This window comes from Battus philenor, unplaced genomic scaffold (assembly GCF_028537555.1).
Source record: "Battus philenor isolate CCGP_79_NKW_IND1 unplaced genomic scaffold, ilBatPhil1.0.hap1 SCAF_1, whole genome shotgun sequence".
NCBI lineage: Eukaryota > Metazoa > Arthropoda > Insecta > Lepidoptera > Papilionidae > Battus > Battus philenor.
In genome coordinates, this window is record NW_027181661.1 from 18,458,595 (window position 1) to 18,482,825 (window position 24,231).

A 24,231-nucleotide genomic window follows, 5' to 3' on the forward strand; every position below is an offset into this window, starting at 1 on the left:
TATGATTCATTTGGGTCTTTTCCCAAATACATTTGAAGTTAGTATGTATGGCATCTTACGGAATATATTTTGAAAACTTTAATGCCATATTTATGTCTATTTTGTTTCAAAAATATCCTAAATTTTGTAAGTCATCGGTGACCACCAATAAGATAAATGAAAAAATGCCGTGAAGCACAAAACAAATGATTTTATTTAAACAATTTTTCTATGTGACGTGGTTTTTAAAGTTAATTTACCTGATGGGCAACCTGAGCGTCGTGTTCCTCAGCGGTTTCTCCGCTGTCTCGTCGTGGCTCTCTATCGTTATGTTCACGTGGCCCTGCAATGCCATCATACCTATATCATAATGTTACTGCATCAAAGTATTTAATATTAAAGTTTACGTAAATACATATATGGAATTTTGAATGCATTGATTTTCATAATACTACAAGTAGCGCCATCTATTGACTTTTTAAGGTAGGTAGAGCATGGCATTTTTGTCTAGATATACACAGGTTGATTTGTTATAAGTGTAATAGAAATTGTAATATATACTACTCCGAATATTAGTATTAGTACATATTAAAATAAATTGTGGTTTACATTTATCTTATGGCCTTTGAAACTGAGTGAACTAGAATACTTCCATGTAATATCTTCTACAGTACCCGGCAAAAAATATTGCACATCGACCTTTGGAAAGAGACAACCGGCTAATTTCGGTTTCGTAGCACATCTCCACATCGTTTCATTTCATTCGTCACATACCTCTACAATCCCATCAAAATCCGCTCCTTCTTCCTTAACGGTGAAACTGAGAGCAAGCCATCCAGACCATGGCCACAGTATGGGGCTGTAGTCAGCCGCCACTGACAGCAGCCCGCCGTGTGGCAAGTGCGGGTGCCATGTAACCTCCGTCTGCAACACAAACGTAAAGCTGACAATTACCTTGACACTCAAACGCGTTGCCTAGCAACGAGCTCCTACCCACGTGTCCGTCGATCGCATCGCGGCGGCGGCGGCAATGAAACGGATAAATGACAGATGGCGCCACAGTAGACGCAACAAAAGTTTGCATCGCGCTGTTGAGAGTCTCCGCTCATTATAAGTGTTAGCGGAGGTGCGGTCAACGTTAACAAGAACCTACCGAAGAACAAGAAGCTACCGAAGGACAAGAAGCTACAGAAGAACAAGAAGCTACAGTACTACGACCACTCCTACAACCTTAACCGATGATATTTGAGGAACGAGGTAAAGGAAGAGACGTGATGCATGAAACACATCGCCTCGATTGTGGTCTGACTCAGATTTATGGGACAGTCTGCAGTATACACACAATTATAAGTCGCGTACGCCATCTATCAGTTTACATTATAATTATATTTACATTTTGGTTTTGAAACAATGGATTTAATTTTCTTCTCTCTTGAGAGTGATGATGGTTCTGGTGCCATTACTGCTCTCACGTCGGCATGCAGCTCAGTGTTTGGTGTAGTGGAAGCATTCATCTGACTTTTCAGTGACAGTTTAGATCAGTGATTCCCAAAGTGGCGTATATCGACCCCTAGGGGTCTATGACATTCTGCAAGGGATCTACGTCAGCGAAAAAAAAAATTTGGGGGTCCATGAAATGAAAATGGGGGTCCACGATAGTGGATCTCACCACATACACTGATAGTACCTATTTACTTACATCATACTATCTTATAATATCAAAACGTTTACATTATTTATAAAAGTACCTATGAAGTAAAAAAATTGTTTATTTAATGTTACGTATATTTTACATAACAGATACAAAATTTTATTTTGAGTAGTTTTAATTTAAATTCAATTAATAAATGTATAAATTAACATGTGTTTTTACTTTAATTTTTTAACACTAAACTTCACTACAGTTAGAAATTTACAGGAAATCAATATCAGGTAAGTAGGGGGTCTACCCAACACGACACAAAAAAGTTTGGGGAACTCTGGTTTAGATGATGTTTGTCCATCTAGCTTGAGAGACTCCACTAGGATCTCTTGCCTTCCACTTTTCCTTGCACCACCATACGTTCCTTTGATTTCATCTTACTGTTGACATGTCCGAATAACTTGAGGTTGAATTAATTACGTATTATTAATTTTTTACAGAATCTTACTACATTTTCAAAGCCGTAACTTAAATTTTACAGAGTTCTATTTTCGAATTATGTGTCCATATATACACATCTATGTATAGTATTAGTATATATAGTATTAGTAGTAGTATAGTCTATATATGACATCATTAATAAATCACTATTTAAGAAGAAAACCGTAAACATTCTCACCACATCACCAGCGACTCCAAGTCCGTTGACAACGGTGATGTTTGCGATGGTGGGTTGGGCGCTGTAGTAGAGCGGCTGAGTGCAGTACGGCCACATGTAAGTGCACTCTGTGAGGTCCATGTAAGGAGGACTGAGGCTCGCTTGCGGTGTGTACTCCCTCAGGAACTGCGGAGTGAAATTTATAATCCGAAACATGTTCAGATAACTTCATCATAGACTAACTCTTGAAACATTACTGTCAGCGGTAGACAATTGTATATTTTTTAATGTATCATCTATGTTTATAATCTGTGGCTTAATTATTATAAATATTTATAAATTAAATAAACTAATCAATAACTGTATCCAGGCCCTGTCCACACACAATAAATTGTTTCTGGAATGGTTTTCCGAAATTCGGGTTGCTATGTATCAAAATTATATTATTACTAGCTGATTCCGCAAACGTTGTTTTGCAAAAAAAATTGATATTTTAATTTACAAATAAAAAATAAGGGTTGATCGTAGAGGGGTGAAAATTTATGGTTGTATGTATTCTTGTATGTTGTATCATAAAAAATAAAAACAAAAAATTTCGTTAAAAAAATAAAAAAAATTCTTTAAGTGTGAACAACCTTTATCACTTAGGGGTATAGAAAATAGATAGTAGCCGATTCTTAGAACTACTGAATACGCATATAAAATTTGGTAAAAATCGGTCAAGCCGTTTCAGAGGAGTTCAAGTTCGAACACCGTGACACGAGAAATTTATATATTAGATTATATTATTATTTATTATCTGTCTCTGCATACTTTGTATTGCCAATAGAAAAAAATAATGTTTCAGAGTGATCATTTTATACAGGATCATTATTAAATGCTGAAGGTTTAATGATAACATTTATTTTGAATATATACCTGGTAAGCGCTGATAAGGTCCAATTTCCCGTGGCCCTGTTCGAACATGTTCGCGGATGGCAGGCGTCGAGCCGTGATGCACAGGGCCTGCTTCACAGCAGCCGGGGTGACGTGCTGCCGGGGCACCCCGCTGGCTAGCAGGGCGATGGCACCAGCAACCACTGGAGATGCTACTGATGTTCCTGCGTGCAACATACTACATCATACTTGGTACAACGTTCATTATAATATCAAAGAAAGAATTAATTATTAACATTTTAGAGATATATCTTTCTTTAGACATGTGAACCATGTTGAACTTCAAATCTTCACAATTAAACCATCCAACAATTACTCAAAATTGCCAATGATTAGGAATCAAAATTGCCAATGATCAGGAATCAAAATTGCCAATGATCAGGAATCAAAATTGCCAATGATCAGGAATCAAAATTGCCAATGATCAGGAATCAAAATTGCCAATGATCAGGAATCAAAATTGCCAATGATCAGGAATCAAAATTGCCAATGATCAGGAATCAAAATTGCCAATGATCAGGAATCAAAATTGCCAATGATCAGGAATCAAAATTGCCAATGATCAGGAATCAAAATTGCCAATGATCAGGAATCAAAATTGCCAATGATCAGGAATCAAAATTGCCAATGATCAGGAATCAAAATTGCCAATGTACAAAATTCAGCCGCTTCGTTGTATATAATTTTATTAACTTTACTTTCATATTATTATATATCATATTTACTTACATGGTGATTTATTGATGTAAAATGTAATGGTTGAATGTATATCTTATTTGTAATTTCTAATCACCTGTACCAAAAAAATGATCACTGTGAAATATATTACAATAATTTGTTTTTTTTTAATCAAAAAACAACAAAATGTCAATAACTTTGGCAGTACAAAATTTGCAGGGACATTTAGTATAATTAAATATAGTAATCATAATTTTGAAAACGCTTTTTCTTACTATACCATCATTACATATACATTAATTGACAGCAAAGGAGCTATATATTCATGGCTTTAAGGTTTTTATATTTATAAACGATCATCTGTATACATAACACATATATTGTATACATTTATATGTGTATATATATATATATATATATGTATATATATATATATATATATATATGTTTGTATAAATTTTAAATTTTATCGAATTCGAATCACTAAGTAAAAAAAAAATTAGTGACAATAAACAAAGGATAATCATAATTTAATTAAAACAAAATGTAACGTTATATTACTCCTCTTCAAGCGCTTTTTTAACTGTATAATATCTGTAGGTATATACTACAGATATCTGTATTTCTGGTCCGGACCCTGCGTCAGGATAACAGAATTGAGATCAGGGCCGAGTGGCGTCCAGTCCATGGTCTCAATACCAACTTCGTCCAGAAACTGACGAACGACTCGTGCTGTATGGCAGCGGGCATTATAGTGCTAACAAGGAAACCATCTCCTTGAATGCCGTCATAAAGACGTGATTAAGGAGAACGTCTTCCACAACAAAAATGTATTTCATATACCTTTTTTTAATTTTTGAAATAAAACACAGTTGACTGTAGAATAGATATCTCGTTATTTACACATCTGTTTATGTTTAAATTTGTACAACTAAATTGACATATTGCCATTAAAAGTACTAGGTACACTATTGTAATATGTGTCAAGTGTGTAAATATATGCAATTCAATTAATATATATATACAAGTCTGGCGTTAAAATCAGGGAGAAGACAATAGCCTCCCTGATAGGCGGAAAGGAAACTAGGGAAGAATTCCTCTCACGCTGCAAGTAAATAATTAAAAAAGTTATACAAAAATAAAAATTTAAATAGACAATAAGTAAAAAGGTGATATAATGTAACTCAAATGTGATATAAAGTGTGATAAAAATGTAAATGAAAGAAAAAAGATGAAATGTAACAAGTAATGAGGGAGGAATGAAAGGACACAACAAAAGTGAGAGAAAGCAGAATTGTGGCATAAAAGAATAGAATGAAAGATTATGTGAAGAATGAAAGTAGAGAATGAAAATAAAAAATTATGTGAAAAAAATTAAATTGCCAATAAAGACCCTGTCCCACCTAAGATGGGGGCACAAGAGGCCCCCAATAGCGGGAGTTTTAAAACAAAAAAAAAACATTTATACAAGATGTCTTACCACTGAGAGATTTACATCCGCCCGTGACACTTGATCCGCGAACACCGCTCCCATATGTAACAATGTCCGGTTTCATGCGACCGTATCCCTGCAATAATATTAACACTAATCATACCAACACTTACATATTAAGTACTTATTCCTACCATAATAGGACAAATGACCCGACTTTGTTTCCTGCTTGAATGTAAGAAATAAGTTTTTAGGAAGGAAATAGAAATTAAATTTAATAACTGTAAAATAGCTGTAGATTCATTATTAACAAAAAGATATGAAATGAAAATGTTTAAAATCAATAACATGAACCCAAATGGGTCATTTTGACCCATAACGGTATATTTAGTGTTAATCATATTGTAACAACTACAATTTATTGTTCTCTGTGTACCATCAAACACTGTGGAATTCAACGTAAGACAGCTAGATTCATATTTACGTCGTGCGAAAGAGACAGAGCTCTACAATAATTCTCGCCTTGTGATTGGCTGATAATTTTCTGTTATTTCATTGGTTAATTTACCCTTTTAACCTTTTATAAGTACTACTTTTGCTATGGTTGTCTGTAAGAGATTGCCTTGTGTGATAAGACCGCCCATTGTACTTTTCTGTATATTATGTATCTTATCGTGTACAATAAAGAATATTAAATAAATAAAATAAATTAATTATAATTCTCATAGTATTAAGGATTTGTATAGATATAAGCTAAGTTTAATCAATAAACACACTTCCAATTTGGATTTTATCTTGTCTCGATCTCCAAGACCTGGGAAGAATCATACAATATTTACAAAAACAGCTCTAATCATCAATATCATCATTATGTCTGTCGATGGATGTCCAGTTCAAGGAAAAAACTTTCCCCAAAGACTGCCACTATGACCAGTCCTGTGCTGCCCGTATCCAGCGACTGTCGTCGGTCCACCAGTGGGGCGCTTACCCACGCCGCGCCCACTGGCTCTCAGTAGTCCACTTCAGAACCTTCGGCTCCAACGGATATCGGGTGAACAATGTGCCGCGATCATTATTATTACATTTTCATTATTAGCACATGATATGTCTCAAATTTTAAAAAGTCAACGACGAAATGGCACAGAAAATTACCTGAGGCAGCTCCCATGTGGTCATTCCTCTGGAAGAGAATTTAGCAATTCTATCATCGAATCCTATTCCACCCACGCCGATGACGTCCATCTGATCAGCTGGGTTATTCAAAGTACCGTACAGAGGTCCATCGTTACCAATCGCAGATACCATTATAACCTGATAAATAAAAAAAAAGTTATTCTTACTTAAGTCTAGAAGACTATATCTAAGGTTAAGAAACTTTTGAATGGACTTTTGAATGGAAAACTTTTAAATTAAACAGTTTTTTGATACCCATATTGTGGTGGTTGTGGAAAAATATGTTCCTGGTCCGCCATATTGGAACGGCGTCCATCTTGAATTTTAAATTTTGACATAATCATCGTGTTTTATTAGTGTACACCTTTCATTTGATACCCATATTGAGGGGGTTAAGGATAAATATGTAACCCGCCATTTTGTATCGGCGGCCATCTTAGATTTATAATGTTATTGATTTTATTATATTGTATTGTCATCTAAATTAATTGTGTGTACCAAATTTCAGATCAATCTGACAACGGGAAGGTGCCTAAATTTCAATTTCTAATTTTGACCCAAATAAATTCCGTACGGGTCGAACTAAATAAAACCGCTTAAAAAATCAGCCTGTTCCAGAGCACAATGGGTCAGTTTCTACAATATACCCAAAACTAGACAAAAATTATAATTGATAGATCTAACTATCGCAATATCTGAAGATGAAGTTCTTTGACCAATTTGTGTTGCCAGTTATAACATATACCCATCGAGGCATTATAAGAATGCTCAACATCACCCAGAGGGCAATGGAAAGAAATATGTTCAGAGTTTAAATGCAACCCGTACCAGAAATGAGGAGATTTTGAGAAGAACCAGTTCCGGTGGACCGACGGCATAGTCAGGATCACGGGAAGTTCTTGAATAAGAGCAGATTTTTTGGGAGAAGCTTATGCCTTGACTTGAGTTAAAACATACCAACTAGTTGTACGCCTACTGCAAGGCATGGGTCTTCAAAGATATCTACAGGCAGATATCGCCAAACTTGGCATGCGGGTTGGCAATTGCAGTGCGGTATTATGGTATACAAAGGAACCTGCGACCCATCCTCTGGAAACTTATTAGTGTGCAATGGCGATCTTATGTAATTAATGTACAAAATTTGAATTATAAGACAGTACCCCGGAACTGGTTCTGGTCTACCACTGTTTAAGTCTAGATGTACACATACCTTATTAGCACTTAGCTCCCAGACTTTATCGACGAAGGGATGGTCCATGAAGTCCGGCCCGCCGATGCTCAGATTTAGGACATCTATCTTCCTCATGATCGCATAATTGAAGGCGTCCAGGAACCACGACGTGTAGGATACCTGAAAACATCACATGGTGTGTATCACATAGACTTATTTATCGCTGTATCGCGACTTTAGTTTACCAGCCAGTCCGCCAAGGAGAGTGTCTACCTTTGTTTTTTAGAAAGGCATTTGCTACTAACAAGACACTCACGAGATATCATATGCTCACCTGGTTGTCTGTGAAGACGCGGAATATATGAAGGTCAGCATCTGGGGCAAAGCCGAGGCAGTCTGCCCTGGATGCGATGACCCCGGCCACGAAAGTACCGTGGCCGAGCGCGTCGTCCAATGTGTTCTCACCGGTCCAGTCGGTGCGCTCGCGAACTCTACCAAAGTGAGGATGATGGCGGGCCAGGCCTGTGTCGAACACAGCCACCTTGATACCTTCGCCTGGTTTACAAAAGAAAAATACTATATAAACCTATTCTTATCATCTCTTTTTTCTGATATCTCCTTTCATTCATGTAATCCCATAGATTTCCACTACAAAGCATAGACCTTCCTCAAAGATCTTCGCAACCCACATTGAACGGACTGGTTGAACATGGCGCGATATCACCTACTCTTTCTACAAGAAGAAACTTTTATACATGCCCTGGTGGCTGGTGAAAGATAACCAAATAGTTGTCTAAAAATAAATCAACACGCTGGGTTTTCTACTGCTATAATAAGATCTATATGGTATTTAATGGAATCAGGCGTTACCTTGCGGAAGTCCATCGTAAGTAAGAAAAGGACCAATATTTAGCCATTTCCGCACATGCAGTGGTAGTCGCGCAATGCTGGTGCACTTTGTTGCACGACTACCACTGCATGTGCGGAAGTGGCTAAATATTGGTCCTTTTCTTACTTAGATCTGTACGGATCAGTATTTTTCAAACTTTTATGTGCCATGCTCTACCTTCTTTCTTTGCAGCCGATGGACGCCCATTGCAAGGCTATATCCCTTCCTTCCCCCTTCCCCCAAAGATCCAGCGACTTCTCTCAACTTTAACTATATCGTCGTTCTACCTAGCGGGGAATCAATCCACGGTTCTAATGGCGACCATCGGTTACGAGCCATATGCCTCCCCCCCCCTCCACTGCCATTTCAGACGAGCAGTTTTCGTGCTACGTCGGCTATCTTTATAAAATCATTTAGGAAGAGATTTACTCTCTTTCCAGCCTAGAGTCTTCAACGAACCGTTCATGAAAAATTTTGGATAACTTTTAAGTTTAAAAAAGTTGTTTTTTGAGAAACTAGATAGCTGATTATTTTTCTAGTACTCGTCATCATCTTCGTGACTGACATCGGAAGCGTCTAAATGTAATGACCGAAATATTCGCATCATAATCACGTGAGAATATCTTTGAAAAAACAAATGTTTGCCCATGTTCATAACAACATCGAATAAAGCTTTCATTTCACATTCCGCAACGTTTTTCCATTGTTTCCAAATAGATTTTGAAATTTTTATTACGCCCTGTCTCATGTTTTTCATGCCAGCAGTGCTGCCATATCGATTGCAGTGTTAAAAGAGAATTAATTGGTCCGTGTAAAACTTTTTCACATAATCAATACACCTATCCACCGATTTACACGGTAGATACGTTCCTGAGAAAAACGTGTAAATGCATAATTTTGCTATTTAACAGTTGTGATTTTTTTTTCAACATTTTTAGGTGTACACAGAAATAAAAATAAAATGCATTGACAAGTTAAAATATTTAATATATTACGGAAACACTGTTCTTTTATTTAATTACAATACATTAAACAGAAGAACAAAAAATAAAACCAAACGTGTTTTATTATCCTTTATAGCTGTCAGAAATTACTTTTTTTCGGAATAGAAGGTTCGAATTCACTTTCATCACTCGAAGTTATTTGTGCCCATTCGATGTTTGAAACATTATGAGAGATGGTAATAAAATCATTTATCAAAACAAAAAAAACTTATTTGGTAAACCGTGTAAAAGCGAAAATGTGTAAAACAAGTACCGTGTAAATCGAGGGATAGGTGTACGTATATGTACATATATATATATATATATATATATATATATACATATATATATGTGTGTGTGTGTGTGTGTTTTTATGTATCTTGTAAGACTTTGTTGCATATCCTGTATGTGCTATAGAGTTTATTGAGTAACTTTTGTCGATGTAGGATTATGATCCTTTTGCGCGTCCTCACAATGTAAATAATGCTAAAGGCGGAAACTTGTAATGACAAAACAAAATGTGATTTGTTTGCTCTCAATGCGACTGATAGCAGTTTAGTCGACCACCAAACTTGACAGATATTGAAATTGGACCCGTATAACATTGAATTGCGTAATTTGAAATGTCCAGTGATATCATATTGAGTCATATTTGGGTCGGCCATGTCGTAAACACTTACAGCTTTGGTGGCCTGTTGTATCGATTACACGCGGCATGCGGGAGAGATTTGAATTCCATTGTTAAAATTAATAACTATGTATCTTCAATTCATCGTCTCATTACAAAACATAATTCTGCCATCTTAGAAATGGTTTGGGCTGAGATAAAAGACATTCCAAGTTGTTTTATAGACACCCCTACCTACTTAGGGAAAAAATTACCTGCCTTCCTAATGCCTGGGAGTTGTAAATGACAATTTCAACATACTTCTTGATCACAGTAGCACATAAGAGATTTTCAGTCATATACTGACTCATCACAATATGCCTGCAGTCATAAGCCTTGATGACTTGAAATTCAGTTGAAATATTCATTTCGCAAAACTGCCTGATGCCCGGAACACAATTCTATCTTACTTTTTGATAACAGTAGTATGTATATGTATATATATGTATATATATATATATATATATATATATACATATATATATATATATAAATATATATAGCAACCGACGCGTGGTCGTCACACCAGAATCTTGCATCCACAATGGCACTAGCGATTTGCCCTGGCAACTGCCACTTCTCATTTTCTTACTGATCTCGCAGCAAAGTTATGAATAAACATACATACATTTGTATATATATATACTGGGAAGCTTTGGCTGAGGTCTATACATTACCTGTTACTCCGAGTGACCACAGCAGATCAGCTTTCAGGACAGACGTTATCTGTCTCGGGACTGTCCTCAACAGCTTCCTAGATGTGTATCCGTCCTGTGAAATGTACATCTGAGTTATTTTAGAGATATTGTTTTTAATCGATAAATGATCGAAACGAGTCAATGGAATGTGCGTCTAAATTCAAATTCAGATTCTTTATTTAAAATAGTTTAAATTACTCCTCTCATATCTGAATTAGAGACCACGGTTCGGCATGCTTAGCGAGGTACGTCCACAAGCACAGTGCATAGAATACCTTAACCAGTTAACTGTGATTGACGAGTATACTCGTCACAGATATGCGGTAAGATTTCGTGTAATGACGAGTGTACTCGTCATTACAACAAAACATGTTTTCAAATTTTAAAGCGTTTAGAATATTTTGAGGCCAGACCAGAATGAAAAGAACATTTGAAAATATATATAATTTGAAATGAAGTCGTGCTTTCGCATAACGAATGTATTTGTGTGCGATAATAAAGATTTTGGGATGTCACTCCAAAAGGGGCAAAGGCAAAAGCCAAAATACTGATTTATATTAGGGCTCCTTCAGGTAGGTGAGTCACGGCACAAATGCGCGCAGACCAGGCGCCGTGCCTATTGATACCAGCTGGCCCAAAGTTGTCTATCCATCGAGTAGTGTTACTACTATTTGGTCGTCAAAAGACTCTGTATAAGCGACCTGTTTATTCAAAAACTGGGGGAAGCTAGGAAACCAAATATACATATTTTGATTTCTTTCAACGACAACAATAGGAGACATTAAGATCATTGGGAGAGGCCGACTGATCTCAAACCTGTCATATATAACTTTAAGGTCGACCTATGCCCAGCTGTGGACTTCGTGCTGAAATGAAGACGAAGATAAGATAATGTAAGTTAAATCTTACCTCTCTAAGTTTCCTCAAAGAATGCAGTGCGCGCATTCGATGATTTCTCCATCCTGTATATAGGCATCCATTGGGGCCACATTCGTCCTGTATGTACAAAATAAAATATACACATATGTAACTGCAATAATTACAAATTATAAGCACAACCCAAAGAACACTGTGATAAAAAATAGAATATGTAAATAATAAAATAAAGAATAAAAAAATGCACCTAGCCATCTAAGAGTAATAAGATGATGGAAGGAAGGCGATGAAAACAAGAAGGAATGAAAGAACAAAATGAAAAGTTATTGTGATGGAAATAAGGTAAGAATAAAAGAAATTGAGAAGTATGACAGTGTGTGAAGAATAGAGATGAAAGATCTGAAAAACTTAATTGTAAACAAAGACCCTGATCCCAACTAATTAGGGGTACGAGAGGCCTTCAATAGCGGGGTCCATTAAAAAAAAAATTTTTGATTATAAAGAATCAGTGTCATATAAATTCACGTATTGTTTATGTTTCACATAAAATGTCGGCATTGTTGTCCCTACCAGGAAGCTACCACCAGCTCGGAAGGCAGTTCCGCTGAGAGCCGGCGAGAAACTCAACAGTTGCTCTTTACAAATATATATAAAGAGTCGACAATAATTAGCTTCCTGAGTGAGCATCGACAACATTTAAATATATATCGGATACAATAATATACATGTTTCTTTTCAATAATACATATTATTGATTCTAAATCTGTCCAGAGGCAGGTCTGAATTTGATGGTGGAAGTTTTTTATATGACTTTCGAAAACAAAATCTAGGGGTATACAGATTATATTTGACATTGTCATATTTAGAACATTTATAGTAATGATTTGGGTATGTTAAAGGTTCTGGAGTAGTCCTCTGACTTGGTGGAATGGCAACATAGTAAAGATCATGGTAAGTCATCTTGGAGATCTCTGGGGGAGCTCTATACCATGCAGTGGGCGTCTATCGGGTGATATAATAATTTGGGTCATGAAAAGAAAGCTCAATTTGATTGAAGTTCCATATGATGGCATCCTTAAACCAATACATGAGTAAGAATATACTAAACGCGTTATAACAACAAACTCAATCGGGTTTCTTTATGCTAAAATAAAATTATCTTTTAAAACTTCCGAACTTTAGGAAGGCAGGTAATTTTTTTCCTAGGTTGGTAGGATTCTCTATAACATTTGCCAAGCGTCTATTACCGCTCTGGCATTGAACATTTGTATAAAAAAGGTTGTTGATAACGAAGGTGTATATATTGTTGAATAGAAATTAACTTATTTAAAATGTAGTCGTGTGAATTTAACTTAAGAAAGCGACATTACTTTTTCTAACATACATCGCCGCAGCCACCGAATAAAATGACAATCGCTTTAATTATTTTAATCTACGAGTTTTATTACGCCTTATCAATTTTTCTATAATTTTCCGACTAAAAATGTCCGATGAGGACAAAGTAATTTTTTAAATAAACAAGGTAAAGTACAAACAAGAATAAAAATGTATTCAAGTTTCATTTATATGAGACTTGTTTTACAAAGATATATAATTATTGTCTAACTTATTGAAAGTCTATTCAGGGTTGCATCGATACCCCTGGAGCCAGAACTGACGATGACCAATGTCCCCCGTTGTTGTTTCTCGGTAGGGACGTCGGATGTTTACAATGTCTTGCAGACAGCTTGATCAGCAAAGGGAAGTCTAAGAAATAGATATCATTTCTTGCTTAGCATGCGCATTGTTTTGTAACAAGCCGTCTGCTGTATTTATTACTAGATTATACGTAAAACGTTATAATTTTAAGAAATTTTAACCAAAATATTTAGTCTTTCGTCTCTCTTGAAATGTTGCATTTTCCGACTTATCTCTTTATTGGGTGGATGCGACGATATGACACGTGATATTTTCTCCGAATGAATAGAAACAAACTAATAAGTCTTGTGGACAGTGAAACATAAAAACTACTGAAGCGTCTTATGTTTTTTATTATTCTTATAATACTCTTTTCCCATCTTACTTTGGGACAGAGATAGATACACTCCTATTCTCACCCTCTCTCTCACATCCATCACAATTTTTCTATTTCTTCCATCTTTCATCCTTCACGCATCGCCTCCCATCTCTCCTCATATTTCATGATAGACGCCTTTTATTACGGTTAAATACATCAATCATCACCTTGCAAAACCGCAAAGGGAAGCGATGATGCCGCAAGCAATGATGCAATCCATTTCTTCTTCACAAGCCACTATAAACCTTTTATATACGGGAGAGCAAATTATTGCGCAGTGTGGTTTGGACGGTACGAACCTCTCGTAAGTACTTAATGGTACGCTGAACAATCCGTTGGGCGGTGACCCTGCGCACGGCCGGGTGGTCGCGCAGCGCGTCCAGCGCCGACCGATCCGTGTCCCCAAACACGATCACATCGAAGTCGCTCGGGTAGTCCTTCGCCGGATTATCTCGCTGCACTATCGTCCAGTTTGATACCTTTGAGTCGATATAGATGAATCAAATTCAAATTCAAAATATTCATGTAACTCTTTTTAGTAGGCTACTACCAGCTCGGAAGGCAGATCTGGTGAGATGAGCATGCCAAAAACATATAACTGCATTATAATATCAACCATATTTGCTTGGCAACAAAGTTAAAAAGGTTTTGATAAATTTAAGAGATATCTTTTGAATTTAAAGTTATGAAAAGGAAGGTCTAAGATATCTTGTGGAACTACATAATATAGGCATACACACAGACACAAAGAATTTGTTAATGTTTAAAATGAAATTAGTTGCTTAATATAAGTAAAAACACAACTTTATTGGAAAGGTTTTAAAAGGAGGGAATGTACAGCTCCTTCTTCCAATAACTATATGATATACTCTATTCAAAAAATGAATAGTATCAGAAATCATAAATAAGATAATGATGATATAGTAAAAAATAGCATTTTTATTAAAAAAAAATACTGTGTATTAAATTTATTTATTGTTTACTGCCAGTTCCTGAAGACTTTGTACTGCTTGGCGTTATGTAAACTATTGCATTCCAATAAAAATAATTAATTAATGTAACATCTCAGCATGATATGTTACATTATATAATGATTTATATAGGGTGATTGGAAATAATTGTAAATGCTAAAACTCTTTGCAAATGAGCCATACATTCAGCCCTTTAAAGCTTTTACATATATAACAAATTGCCTGTACATACATTCAAAAATAAAAAATCAGTTATTGATTCCGACTCATAACTTTGCATGTAAACTAGAGATATCAAATAATAAACACAGTAAATAATTCTGACATATGCTAAAATACCATTGCCAAGGCTAAAACTATAACATAACAGGTGTGAGCAATACATAAAAAACAAATACATTAATTTAAAATAAAATTCGCCAAGCAATTTATATTACGAAATACAGAATAAAAGTTACAAACATAATAATAAACATAAAATCATTTAGTAATGAACAAATATACTACCTAAATTTCAAGATTTAACATAAATAAAGCACAAAGTGTTTATTTTTAATATCTTAACAACACATAACATTTTATCATAATCATCATTATAACCACAGGTCATCATCACCTGTAGGACATCAGTCATTTCTTTCCATTCTTGGCATTAGGATGGGCCAGTGCAGGTTCTTTATTTCCAATGCATTTAGGAGATGTGTAATATTTTTTTACTAATTAACATGTTTAGTGCCATGGCAATTTTTGAGGATTATCCATTCAGGCCGCATAGAGTGTATACATATGCTTAACACTCATTCAATACTGCAAAGCTATAATTAGCAGTGAAAAGTTATTAATTTAGATATGCATTACGTAGATGCATACCTGATCTGTATTTATTTATATTCGAGCCTACAATTCATTTGTTTAAGAATCATTTGTTTTTCAATGAGAACTGCAAATGGCCTAAAAGGGAGAATGCAGAGTGGGTTGTACACACCCCACATGGCATGGAATGTGTTAAATTAATGAAAATTCTAACTTTGCGAATCGTTACATATTTACAGGGTTAGATATTTACTTTTGTTCTAGGAATCCTAGTTTCCTCTGGAAGCTCTAGTCTGACTAAATTTTTTACAAAGCTTGGTAAATATTACATTTTTCAATATCATCATGTACAAATAACAAAATTAATAACAACCATTAATTATATATGATATTACAGTCTAAATACCTAATGGTAAATTTTTTATCAATCAAAGTATAGATAATGATAACACTGTGAAACAAAGTCAAATACAATTAAAAAATTACACTGGTTATATAGAGATAATGAAAATATAACATGAAATTTAATATGAAAATTGTTTTTACACTAACACTATTTACATTTCAATTGTATTATACAACATATTTTTCTGCTGCTGGCTGTCTAACGCCCTGCTCCGGCTGTCGCAACCTTAACTGCCTTTGGTGGCAGGGACCTCAACTAACCATGGTTTTTTAACATACATCTATTTAGATTCGGTGTTACGGACTACGATTCGGTGTGAAGTCCTTTGTGCAGGGCATGGCTGTGGGAGGATGAGACTGCTACTCAATTTTGGTGTACAGGAGTAGCACCCTATAGGACAACTCTATCTTGGATCGCCGAGGAGCCTCTCCAAGATCATCAGCAATACAAAGGGTCTGCTAGGATTTCTCGAGGAGTTGAGTTGGTTCAATTAACACATTGCTTGCAGGTGCTTCGCACTGCGAGACTATGTGTAGAGCATTTTTTGCAAGTTTCGACAATCAGGTAAATTGCGATAATTGGGAAAATACTCATTTGATTGTTATGTATTTTTTTGTATTACCTAGAAATGTATTCTTTATACTTTTGTGTACATATATTTCACTTAAAACATAGATTTTAAAGATACATATTTACAAGCAACTTGCATTCTACTGCCAGTCTATGAAAAACATATTTATATGTGATTCGCTCTCCAGTATTAGTTGACCAATAACAACTTAACATGCGATCCGACTACAATGTGTTAAGACCAACCACTTCACAAAATGTGTGTATTGCTGCTTAGTTGGCGAAACTACCCCACTGAGACAAGAGAAGACAAGGTAACATATTTTTTATTATAAATCTAATAAAGCTCTGTTAACTGAAATAATTTCTTCATAATGTATATTCTTCTCCTGTACATAATGTATTTTGAAGTTAAATTTTATATCATAAATAGTAGCCTAATTAACAAAAATACATTTACTATTAACATTAACATAGCTGTTATATATAGGCAATGCATATATCAATTAAAAATAAGTAAGAGCTTTTGCAGTCAACCAAATACACACAAGTAAGAAATATATACAAACACTTTAGAGTCTAATAGTAATTCAGTTTGTAAGCATGCTCCATGAAAGGAAAATGATGGTTGGAATTGAGGAAATCAAAAAAAATAACAAACTTAGGACTTAGAATTAGACATTTAGAAAGATCGATTTAATTTTGAAATATAAAAAGCTCACCCCCGCATTATTCAGCGCAGCAGTAACGTAATTTTCTCTTGTAGTCCGTAGAAAATATCCTTTGAATGTTATTATATGTTCACTTTTAACAACGTCTGTACTAAACTGATATTCAACATTAGCCGAATCAGTAGCATTGCACAACACAGACTCGGGCTTCTCTACACTAAAAACGAAACTAAATCTCAAACTAAGCAAAAACACCAGTAAATGGGCCATACCCATGTTAAATTATCAAATTTATTCTCGTTTACACCATAACTCTGTTTATTTATTTCATTAATCACTAGTATTTTATATTGCAATTGTTTTAAAGTTTATTCGTGGCATATTTGTTGGATATTTAAAGATGTATTTACAAAGAAAACATGAAAAACATTAGGTTCAATTGAAAACACCGAAGATTACGGTTGCGCGACAAGAAAGAGACAATTGTCTTCATTTGATTGACGGCTGATAGGAACGTCCAAACAAAAATGTTTGTCCATAATCGATGTCTGAATATCGATACATCTTGTTCATTATGACGAATCTTGACGATTTGAAAGTTTTTCATTGATAAAAATATAGATTTCACAAGCTTTCTAAAACTATAATTACAAAAAAAACGAATTCTTCAATTAATTTTCTCCTTTTATTTTGTTATTAATTAAATTTTTGGGAACGTATATTTATTTGTTAATTTGTAAAAACACGCACACTGTGCATTGTAGACAATAACGGGCTCTAAAATAAATCTTTCTTCTATGCATTATTATGCATGAAACAGCTTGAATAAATTTTTAAATGAATTTTTACAGACTGATTTCATATTTTTGCCTCCATAAACAACGTTTTGAACGACATATATCCAATTGCTATTTATGTTAGAAAGCATTACGTTAACAAATATTCAACTATTAATTAAAATTGATTAATTAATAATCATTCTTCTTACCCAAATTTAACACAAGATCTCACTTTGTTTATGGAAAACAATTGGGTTATTATACATGAATGATTAATAATAAAAATATAAAAATAAAAATTCAAGAATTCATAATTAATAGATTTTTATAAAAAATGATTTACGGTCACACCTATCCAGTTATGACATAAATTATTGGCAATCATTTGTCAATTAATTATATAAGTATCGCGTAACATTTTGTTAAAATCAATAACCTCATTAATTTTTCATTCATGTTTACGTAAGAAAATGGCTTATAATTTGGGGGAAAGGTTTTCTAAATTGCCGCAGTATTATCCTCTTCTAGACCCTGGAACATACGAAACTACTACAAATGTTAAAATTAAAGCAAATGAAGCTCCTTTTCTTTCAAAATCTCCACGAGTTTGTCAGCAAGCTAATAAAATTTGGACACATGCGATTTATAATCCTAGGAGCTTCCATAAGATACCGAATTGTTCGGCATTCTTAGTTAAACAGCCGCGTTTCCCGTACGAATCTCTCACAAAAGAAGAATTAGATGAGATTCTCTGTGAATGTGATTTACAAAAAAAATGCGAGTGTGAACCTGAGGCTGACCAAAAAGTTAATGTAATTATCGAACCTCCATATCAGCCGAGAATTTACATAGGCCCTTTTCCTCGGTCCAACACAGATGAAGGCTTATCAATGCCATGTAAAAGGGACAGAGGATTTCTACTTCTTCCTGATGGTAGCAAAAAACGTTCACTCGTTGATCACGGAAAAGACAGTCCTCCTTTCCTTGATACTGAAGTAAAGGAAACGGGCTCCTTTTATCGTGGATGTAAATGGAGTCAGTGGACATCAAAGAGATCAACGCAAGCAGCAGACGATACTCCAGGACCTACCACTTACGATTTAAAACGTGAACCTACTGAATCATACTTGTGTGCCGAAAAAGTTCGCTTTAATAGACGGAAAAACTCAAAACAATATCGATTTATCGAAATGGTTCAACAAAAAAATATAAGAGAAAAACTACCGGGTCCGGCAACTTACTCGCCAACATTTCCAAAAGGTACAGATTTACAATTTTTGGGTCCGAAAGCAGACAGATTTATTACATCTCAATACAATGTTACTCCAGGGCCGACTGCTTACACACTTAAAAGTGATTTTGACTTACCAGAACCACCAATAAAAGAATGCCACGCAAAGTTACCAGAGAGGCCGGTATTTGGTTTAAGAGGTCCGAGGTTTAAGCCAATTAGGCAAGAAGGCCCCGGACCAGCTGAATATAATACGACAACTAAACTATGTCGTTTTGCGCACTACCCCACTACACCATTCGGCACATCAGTGCCCCGATTTATAGAAACAAAGCAGGAAGTTGAAGAAAGTACCGATGAAGAAGTTGTTGATGAAGAGACTGAGCCCAAAACTAAGGAATGTAAAAATTCAAATTTAAGTTGGATGTTCAAATCTGTAACAGAAAGAATGGAACCTCTGCGAAAGAAATTACGCGAACCAAGTCCTGCAGACTTGGTTCTTTCAAAGGCAGTAACAAAAAGACCCTTACAGTTTCAAATGTCATCACCTTTTTTTACGTCGGAACCTCGTTTCAAGCCATGGTATAATTGGATACCTGTTCATGGTAAAGAACAGACACCAGGTCCTGGCAAGTTTTATCTCGAAAAAGTATCGTGTACACCAGCTGTAGTCCGTGGCCCCCTTTGCCGCTGTGACCGATTCGAGTTTATAGTTCCCCAGTCACCGCCTTGTACCGCTTATAAAACGCCAAGAGGAATAGAAAAGATTTTAGAGACTTGTAATGAAAGATTAAAAGAAAACATTGCAAAGAAACATGCATTCCATTGGGAGCCTTCTAAATCAAAAAGAAAATTAAGTAATACAGAGAAAGAAAAACTCCTAATAAATAAATCCATAGCTTTGTTGAATACGGATTTGTTTAGCGGAAGATCTAGCAAAACGGATAGGAAAACTTCTAGGACGGGACATAAAATTCAAATAAAAAAGAAAATGTTAAGATGTTTTTTATAGAAAAATTTTATATAGTTAATTTTCAAATGTATTAAATGTGAAATAAAAATATTGGCTACATTTTTGGCAGCATAGCCAAAAATTTTAAATGCAAAACAAAGCAAATGTGACAATTTCATTGTGTCTAGCCCACTTGCTAACCCTGATGCGCAACCGGCGCCAAAATGATATCGGCAGTCTTGTTGATAGACGATGGTTTTCGATTAACGGCTACGGTACAATTGGACGATAACTCATACGCCACGCGACTACGGGGACATTCCATTACATTATTCCGGCATGTGTATACATAGCGAAGTAACTTTGACAAATATAAACATTCCGAATTGGGATTCCGTAAGGAACTGCCATAAGGTGTACTTTACCCTATAGTGTTTTATTTCATTTAGAATAGAGGACTTCTCCTTCAGGTTCTCTACTGCTAAAATATATATGTACAAAGAAACTTAAGCTTTATAAATTTGCGGTGAAGGTTTCTTCTGTTAAACGACAACGTCTCTATTTTTACAAATTGTTTTGAAAAAGGTGTGAATTGTATTATTTGAAATTAAATAAAAACTTTGCTCAATGGTTGATATGTACTATTAAAAGTACAAGTGAATTTTGCTTTGCTCTTAGATCCTCAGATTAAAGTATTTTAAAAATATAAAACGCATATGTAATAAATTCGTTTTATTTATTCGTAATTAATAGAAATATGAGAGGAAACGAGTTAAATCACTTCATTAACGATTAAAATCGATATCTGTGCATAACATTGATTTTCGATTTTGTTTGCATTCGCACATCACTGGTTTTCTTGTAACATTATTTTGATCTTATCAAACTTCTTCAGGTTAGAAAAGTTAATTATAAATTAAATTATTAAAAATTTCGATTTTATTATATTTTTATTTCATATAAATGTCTACCTTAAGAGCTCTAACCTTTACAAAAAATACTGGCGCCAAACATACGGCTACTGTAATATTTTTCCATGGCTCTGGTAAGTAAATGATTTAATAAGCATTTATAATAATTTTTTCATTTCGTTTTTGGTTACAACTGCTTATCAATTTTAACCAGTTTTATGTACTATAGAATTTTTATGAATAATTTTACTTTAGATAACGATAGGTTAAGTTCGTCGGTATCATGCCTAGCGAACAAAAAGGTTATTCAAATGTTATCGATATCAACACCACCGTCGTTATTTAAATGTAATTAAGAAAAAATTAACAAACTTTTTTTTATTTACTTCCTTATTAAACACAGGGGCAAATGGTGAACACATGAGAGAGTGGGTACATTTGATGGCGAAAAATTTTATATTTCCACAAATAAAAGTGATATACCCCACCGCTCCTCTACAGCCTTACACTCCAGCTGGTGGATTACCAAGTAATGTATGGTTTGACAGAGCGGACATTGATCAAGATGCCCCAGAGAAGTTGGATTCTATAGCAAAAATAGAGACGCAAGTGAGGGACTTGATTAAAAGTGAGAATGATGCGGGTATTCCCACAAACAGAATTATTGTTGGTAAATTTTTTTTTCTCACTTCGGTAGCCATATAACTTTAATAAAGTCATCATAAGTTGCTGGCTGTAGGCCTCTTCTCACTGGTCCTATTAGAAATCTAAAGGAGAGCCTATGTACAGCAGTTGACGTCTTCTGAATTTTCAACATGTTTCATATTCTTATACTTAAAAAAGCTTTAGTTTTTTAAACTTAGTTTTTTTGAACTGATGTTTTTTCAATGAAAGTACAGATAATGTACAGAAACCATAAAACAGCCAATACATAATTCAAACACATTTTTTAATCTACATAAATATGGAATCCAGGGATATAAATTCCTAGATTCCATGTATACATATTCACTGCATAAACAGAGGAAACACACACACATTATAAATATAATATCATTAAGAATTAAACTGGCATTTCACTCCATAAATACTCACTGCAAGGCTTAGGCCACCCCAGCCTATATACCATAATGGCAATGCTAGGCAGGTTGCCGATACCAGTGTGGTGTTATTGTAATTGTTTGTGAGCAAAGACATTTCCGCATGATGAATTCACAAAGTGTGAATTATATGATTGTATCCCAGGAATTGAATTCATGAACTGTGATATCAAGTCTTAGTCCTCTACTGCTGAACTACCATTGCTCCTTTATTTAAACAGACATTATAATGAATATAATATATGAATGAATATAGGTCGGTGCACATTTAGACATATTTAACAAAAAAGATACCATAGCACCAAAACAAAGTACAGTGTAACAAATCAAGGGCCTTTGTTCCTGTGAGTTCAATTTCAATGCAACTATATTATATATAGTTGTATTATAACTTCATATACATTGAATAGTAGTGTATATCATTTCTTTTAAATGCACCAGTAACTAGTTTAAAAAAAAATGTATAATGTGTTTTTAAATCCAGGTGGATTTTCCATGGGTGGAGCACTATCATTTTACACGGGATATAAATGGGAGAAAGACCTGGCCGGGGTGTTCGCTTTCAGTTCTTTCCTTAATAACAAGTCTGTTGTTTACCAAGATCTAGGCAATAGTGGAGGGTCCAGATGTAAGTGTAATTTTTATTAGAAACTTACATATTTCATCATCATCTTCACCATTTTAGCTTCGACTGCTGGATATGGACATGTGCATGTATCATTTTTCAATGTCTTTGTACACAAGTCAATTTTTATTCAGTGTCCATACCCATAATCAATTACAAAATTAGGCTTATATTTTTAAACTTTTGACCTATATACACATATATACTAAGTCATTAGGATAGACTGAAGGCATGTTCCTTTGTTGTTTCCATCAATTTCTGTTGGGTTTTTAATCAACATGCAATTATTTCTTTGTATTGTCAAATAGTGTTATAAATTGTTGAGAGTTTGTATGAAAATCTGAATGTTTATATAAAGCAATTTTAATCCTTTGCGCTCGAGGATTATTTTCACTTTTCCTTCTAATAACAGGATAATGACATGTATATTTTATCATGAAATTGTTAGATAACTTTTTAAGTTAAAAAGATAGAACAATAAAATGTATGAATTTTACATAAATTTATAAAATTTCACATCTTATAAACAGTTAACAGTTTCCTTTGTTTGTTCCTTGTGTAATATATATGCATTCACAATAGCCACTTCAAAACCCCAAAAAAATTCTTGGAAAAACTACAACAAAGGATCTTTTTTGCATCATGTTATTGCCTGTTTTATTATGCCCAGTCTCATCTTTTTTAAGCTAGCAATATCTGCATTTCGAATTGCGGGATTAAAACTTCTTGCTAGCACTACTGGGATTCTGACTTGCCAGCATAAAACTTAATTGCAGCTATGCTGGCATCCCGAGTCCAAAGGGTGTATACTTAAAAATAACAATCATTATTTAATGCTTTAAGATCATGATTTATAATTGTTTGGGCTTTTAATACTAAATTTAGCTTACAATAAAAGTGTTTGTCGTCTAGGTATTAGCTGTGAGAATATTTCATAGATTTCATAATCATATGTATTTTTCAGTGCCTCCACTTCTTCAGTTGCATGGTGATATCGATGATTTAGTGGAACTGTCATGGGGCCAAAGAACATTTGAAGAGTTAAAGAAGCTGGGTGTCACGGGAGAATTTCACGTCATGGAGAGACTTGGACATTCTATCAATAAAAAAGGAATGCACCTTATTAGAGATTGGATTGAAAAGTTATTGCCTAATTTGTGATGAAGCCAGTGAACATTAACAAAGTTGAATTTTATATAAAATGTTAGAACAATATACATAATATTGCATTGTAGCTGATGCTGTCATTACAGCCTCATTTAAAGACAGTAAGTTGCTGTATAGTATGTTACAGTACACTAAACAATAGTTATACAGGGTGATTGGTAATAGATGTAGATGCTATAAAGGCACCTTTGTCAGAA

The 24,231-nt window shown here is 34.6% G+C and overlaps 3 protein-coding genes across 3 annotated transcripts in view; 2 read left to right on the forward strand and 1 right to left on the reverse strand.

Moving 5' to 3' along the window:
- Nucleotides 1-17,676, reverse strand: part of S1P (membrane-bound transcription factor site-1 protease) — a 28,649-nt gene extending 10,973 nt beyond the window's left edge. The window contains exons 1-12 of the mRNA XM_068764440.1: nucleotides 17,321-17,676; nucleotides 14,138-14,317; nucleotides 11,816-11,902; nucleotides 10,886-10,979; nucleotides 8,004-8,224; nucleotides 7,709-7,849; nucleotides 6,478-6,636; nucleotides 5,374-5,461; nucleotides 3,198-3,379; nucleotides 2,301-2,465; nucleotides 754-903; nucleotides 240-322 (exon numbers count right to left, since the gene is read on the reverse strand). Of these exons, the coding sequence (XP_068620541.1) occupies nucleotides 240-322; nucleotides 754-903; nucleotides 2,301-2,465; nucleotides 3,198-3,379; nucleotides 5,374-5,461; nucleotides 6,478-6,636; nucleotides 7,709-7,849; nucleotides 8,004-8,224; nucleotides 10,886-10,979; nucleotides 11,816-11,902; nucleotides 14,138-14,317; nucleotides 17,321-17,545 (1,775 nt within the window). The 5' untranslated portion in view covers nucleotides 17,546-17,676. The remainder of the gene's footprint in view (nucleotides 1-239; nucleotides 323-753; nucleotides 904-2,300; nucleotides 2,466-3,197; nucleotides 3,380-5,373; nucleotides 5,462-6,477; nucleotides 6,637-7,708; nucleotides 7,850-8,003; nucleotides 8,225-10,885; nucleotides 10,980-11,815; nucleotides 11,903-14,137; nucleotides 14,318-17,320) is intronic.
- An 842-nt stretch (nucleotides 17,677-18,518) lies between these two features.
- On the forward strand, nucleotides 18,519-20,291 carry LOC137919898 (uncharacterized). Its single transcript, XM_068763122.1, has one exon. The coding sequence runs from the start codon at nucleotides 18,519-18,521 to the stop codon at nucleotides 20,289-20,291; it is 1,773 nt and encodes a 590-aa protein (XP_068619223.1).
- Nucleotides 20,292-21,111: 820 nt separating this feature from the next.
- On the forward strand, nucleotides 21,112-24,118 carry LOC137919573 (lysophospholipase-like protein 1). The gene is made up of 4 exons (XM_068762686.1): nucleotides 21,112-21,276; nucleotides 21,546-21,812; nucleotides 22,727-22,870; nucleotides 23,832-24,118. Exons 1-4 carry the CDS (start codon nucleotides 21,195-21,197, stop codon nucleotides 24,026-24,028), a joined length of 690 nt encoding a protein of 229 aa, XP_068618787.1. The 5' UTR covers nucleotides 21,112-21,194; the 3' UTR covers nucleotides 24,029-24,118.
- Nucleotides 24,119-24,231: the final 113 nt, after the last annotated feature.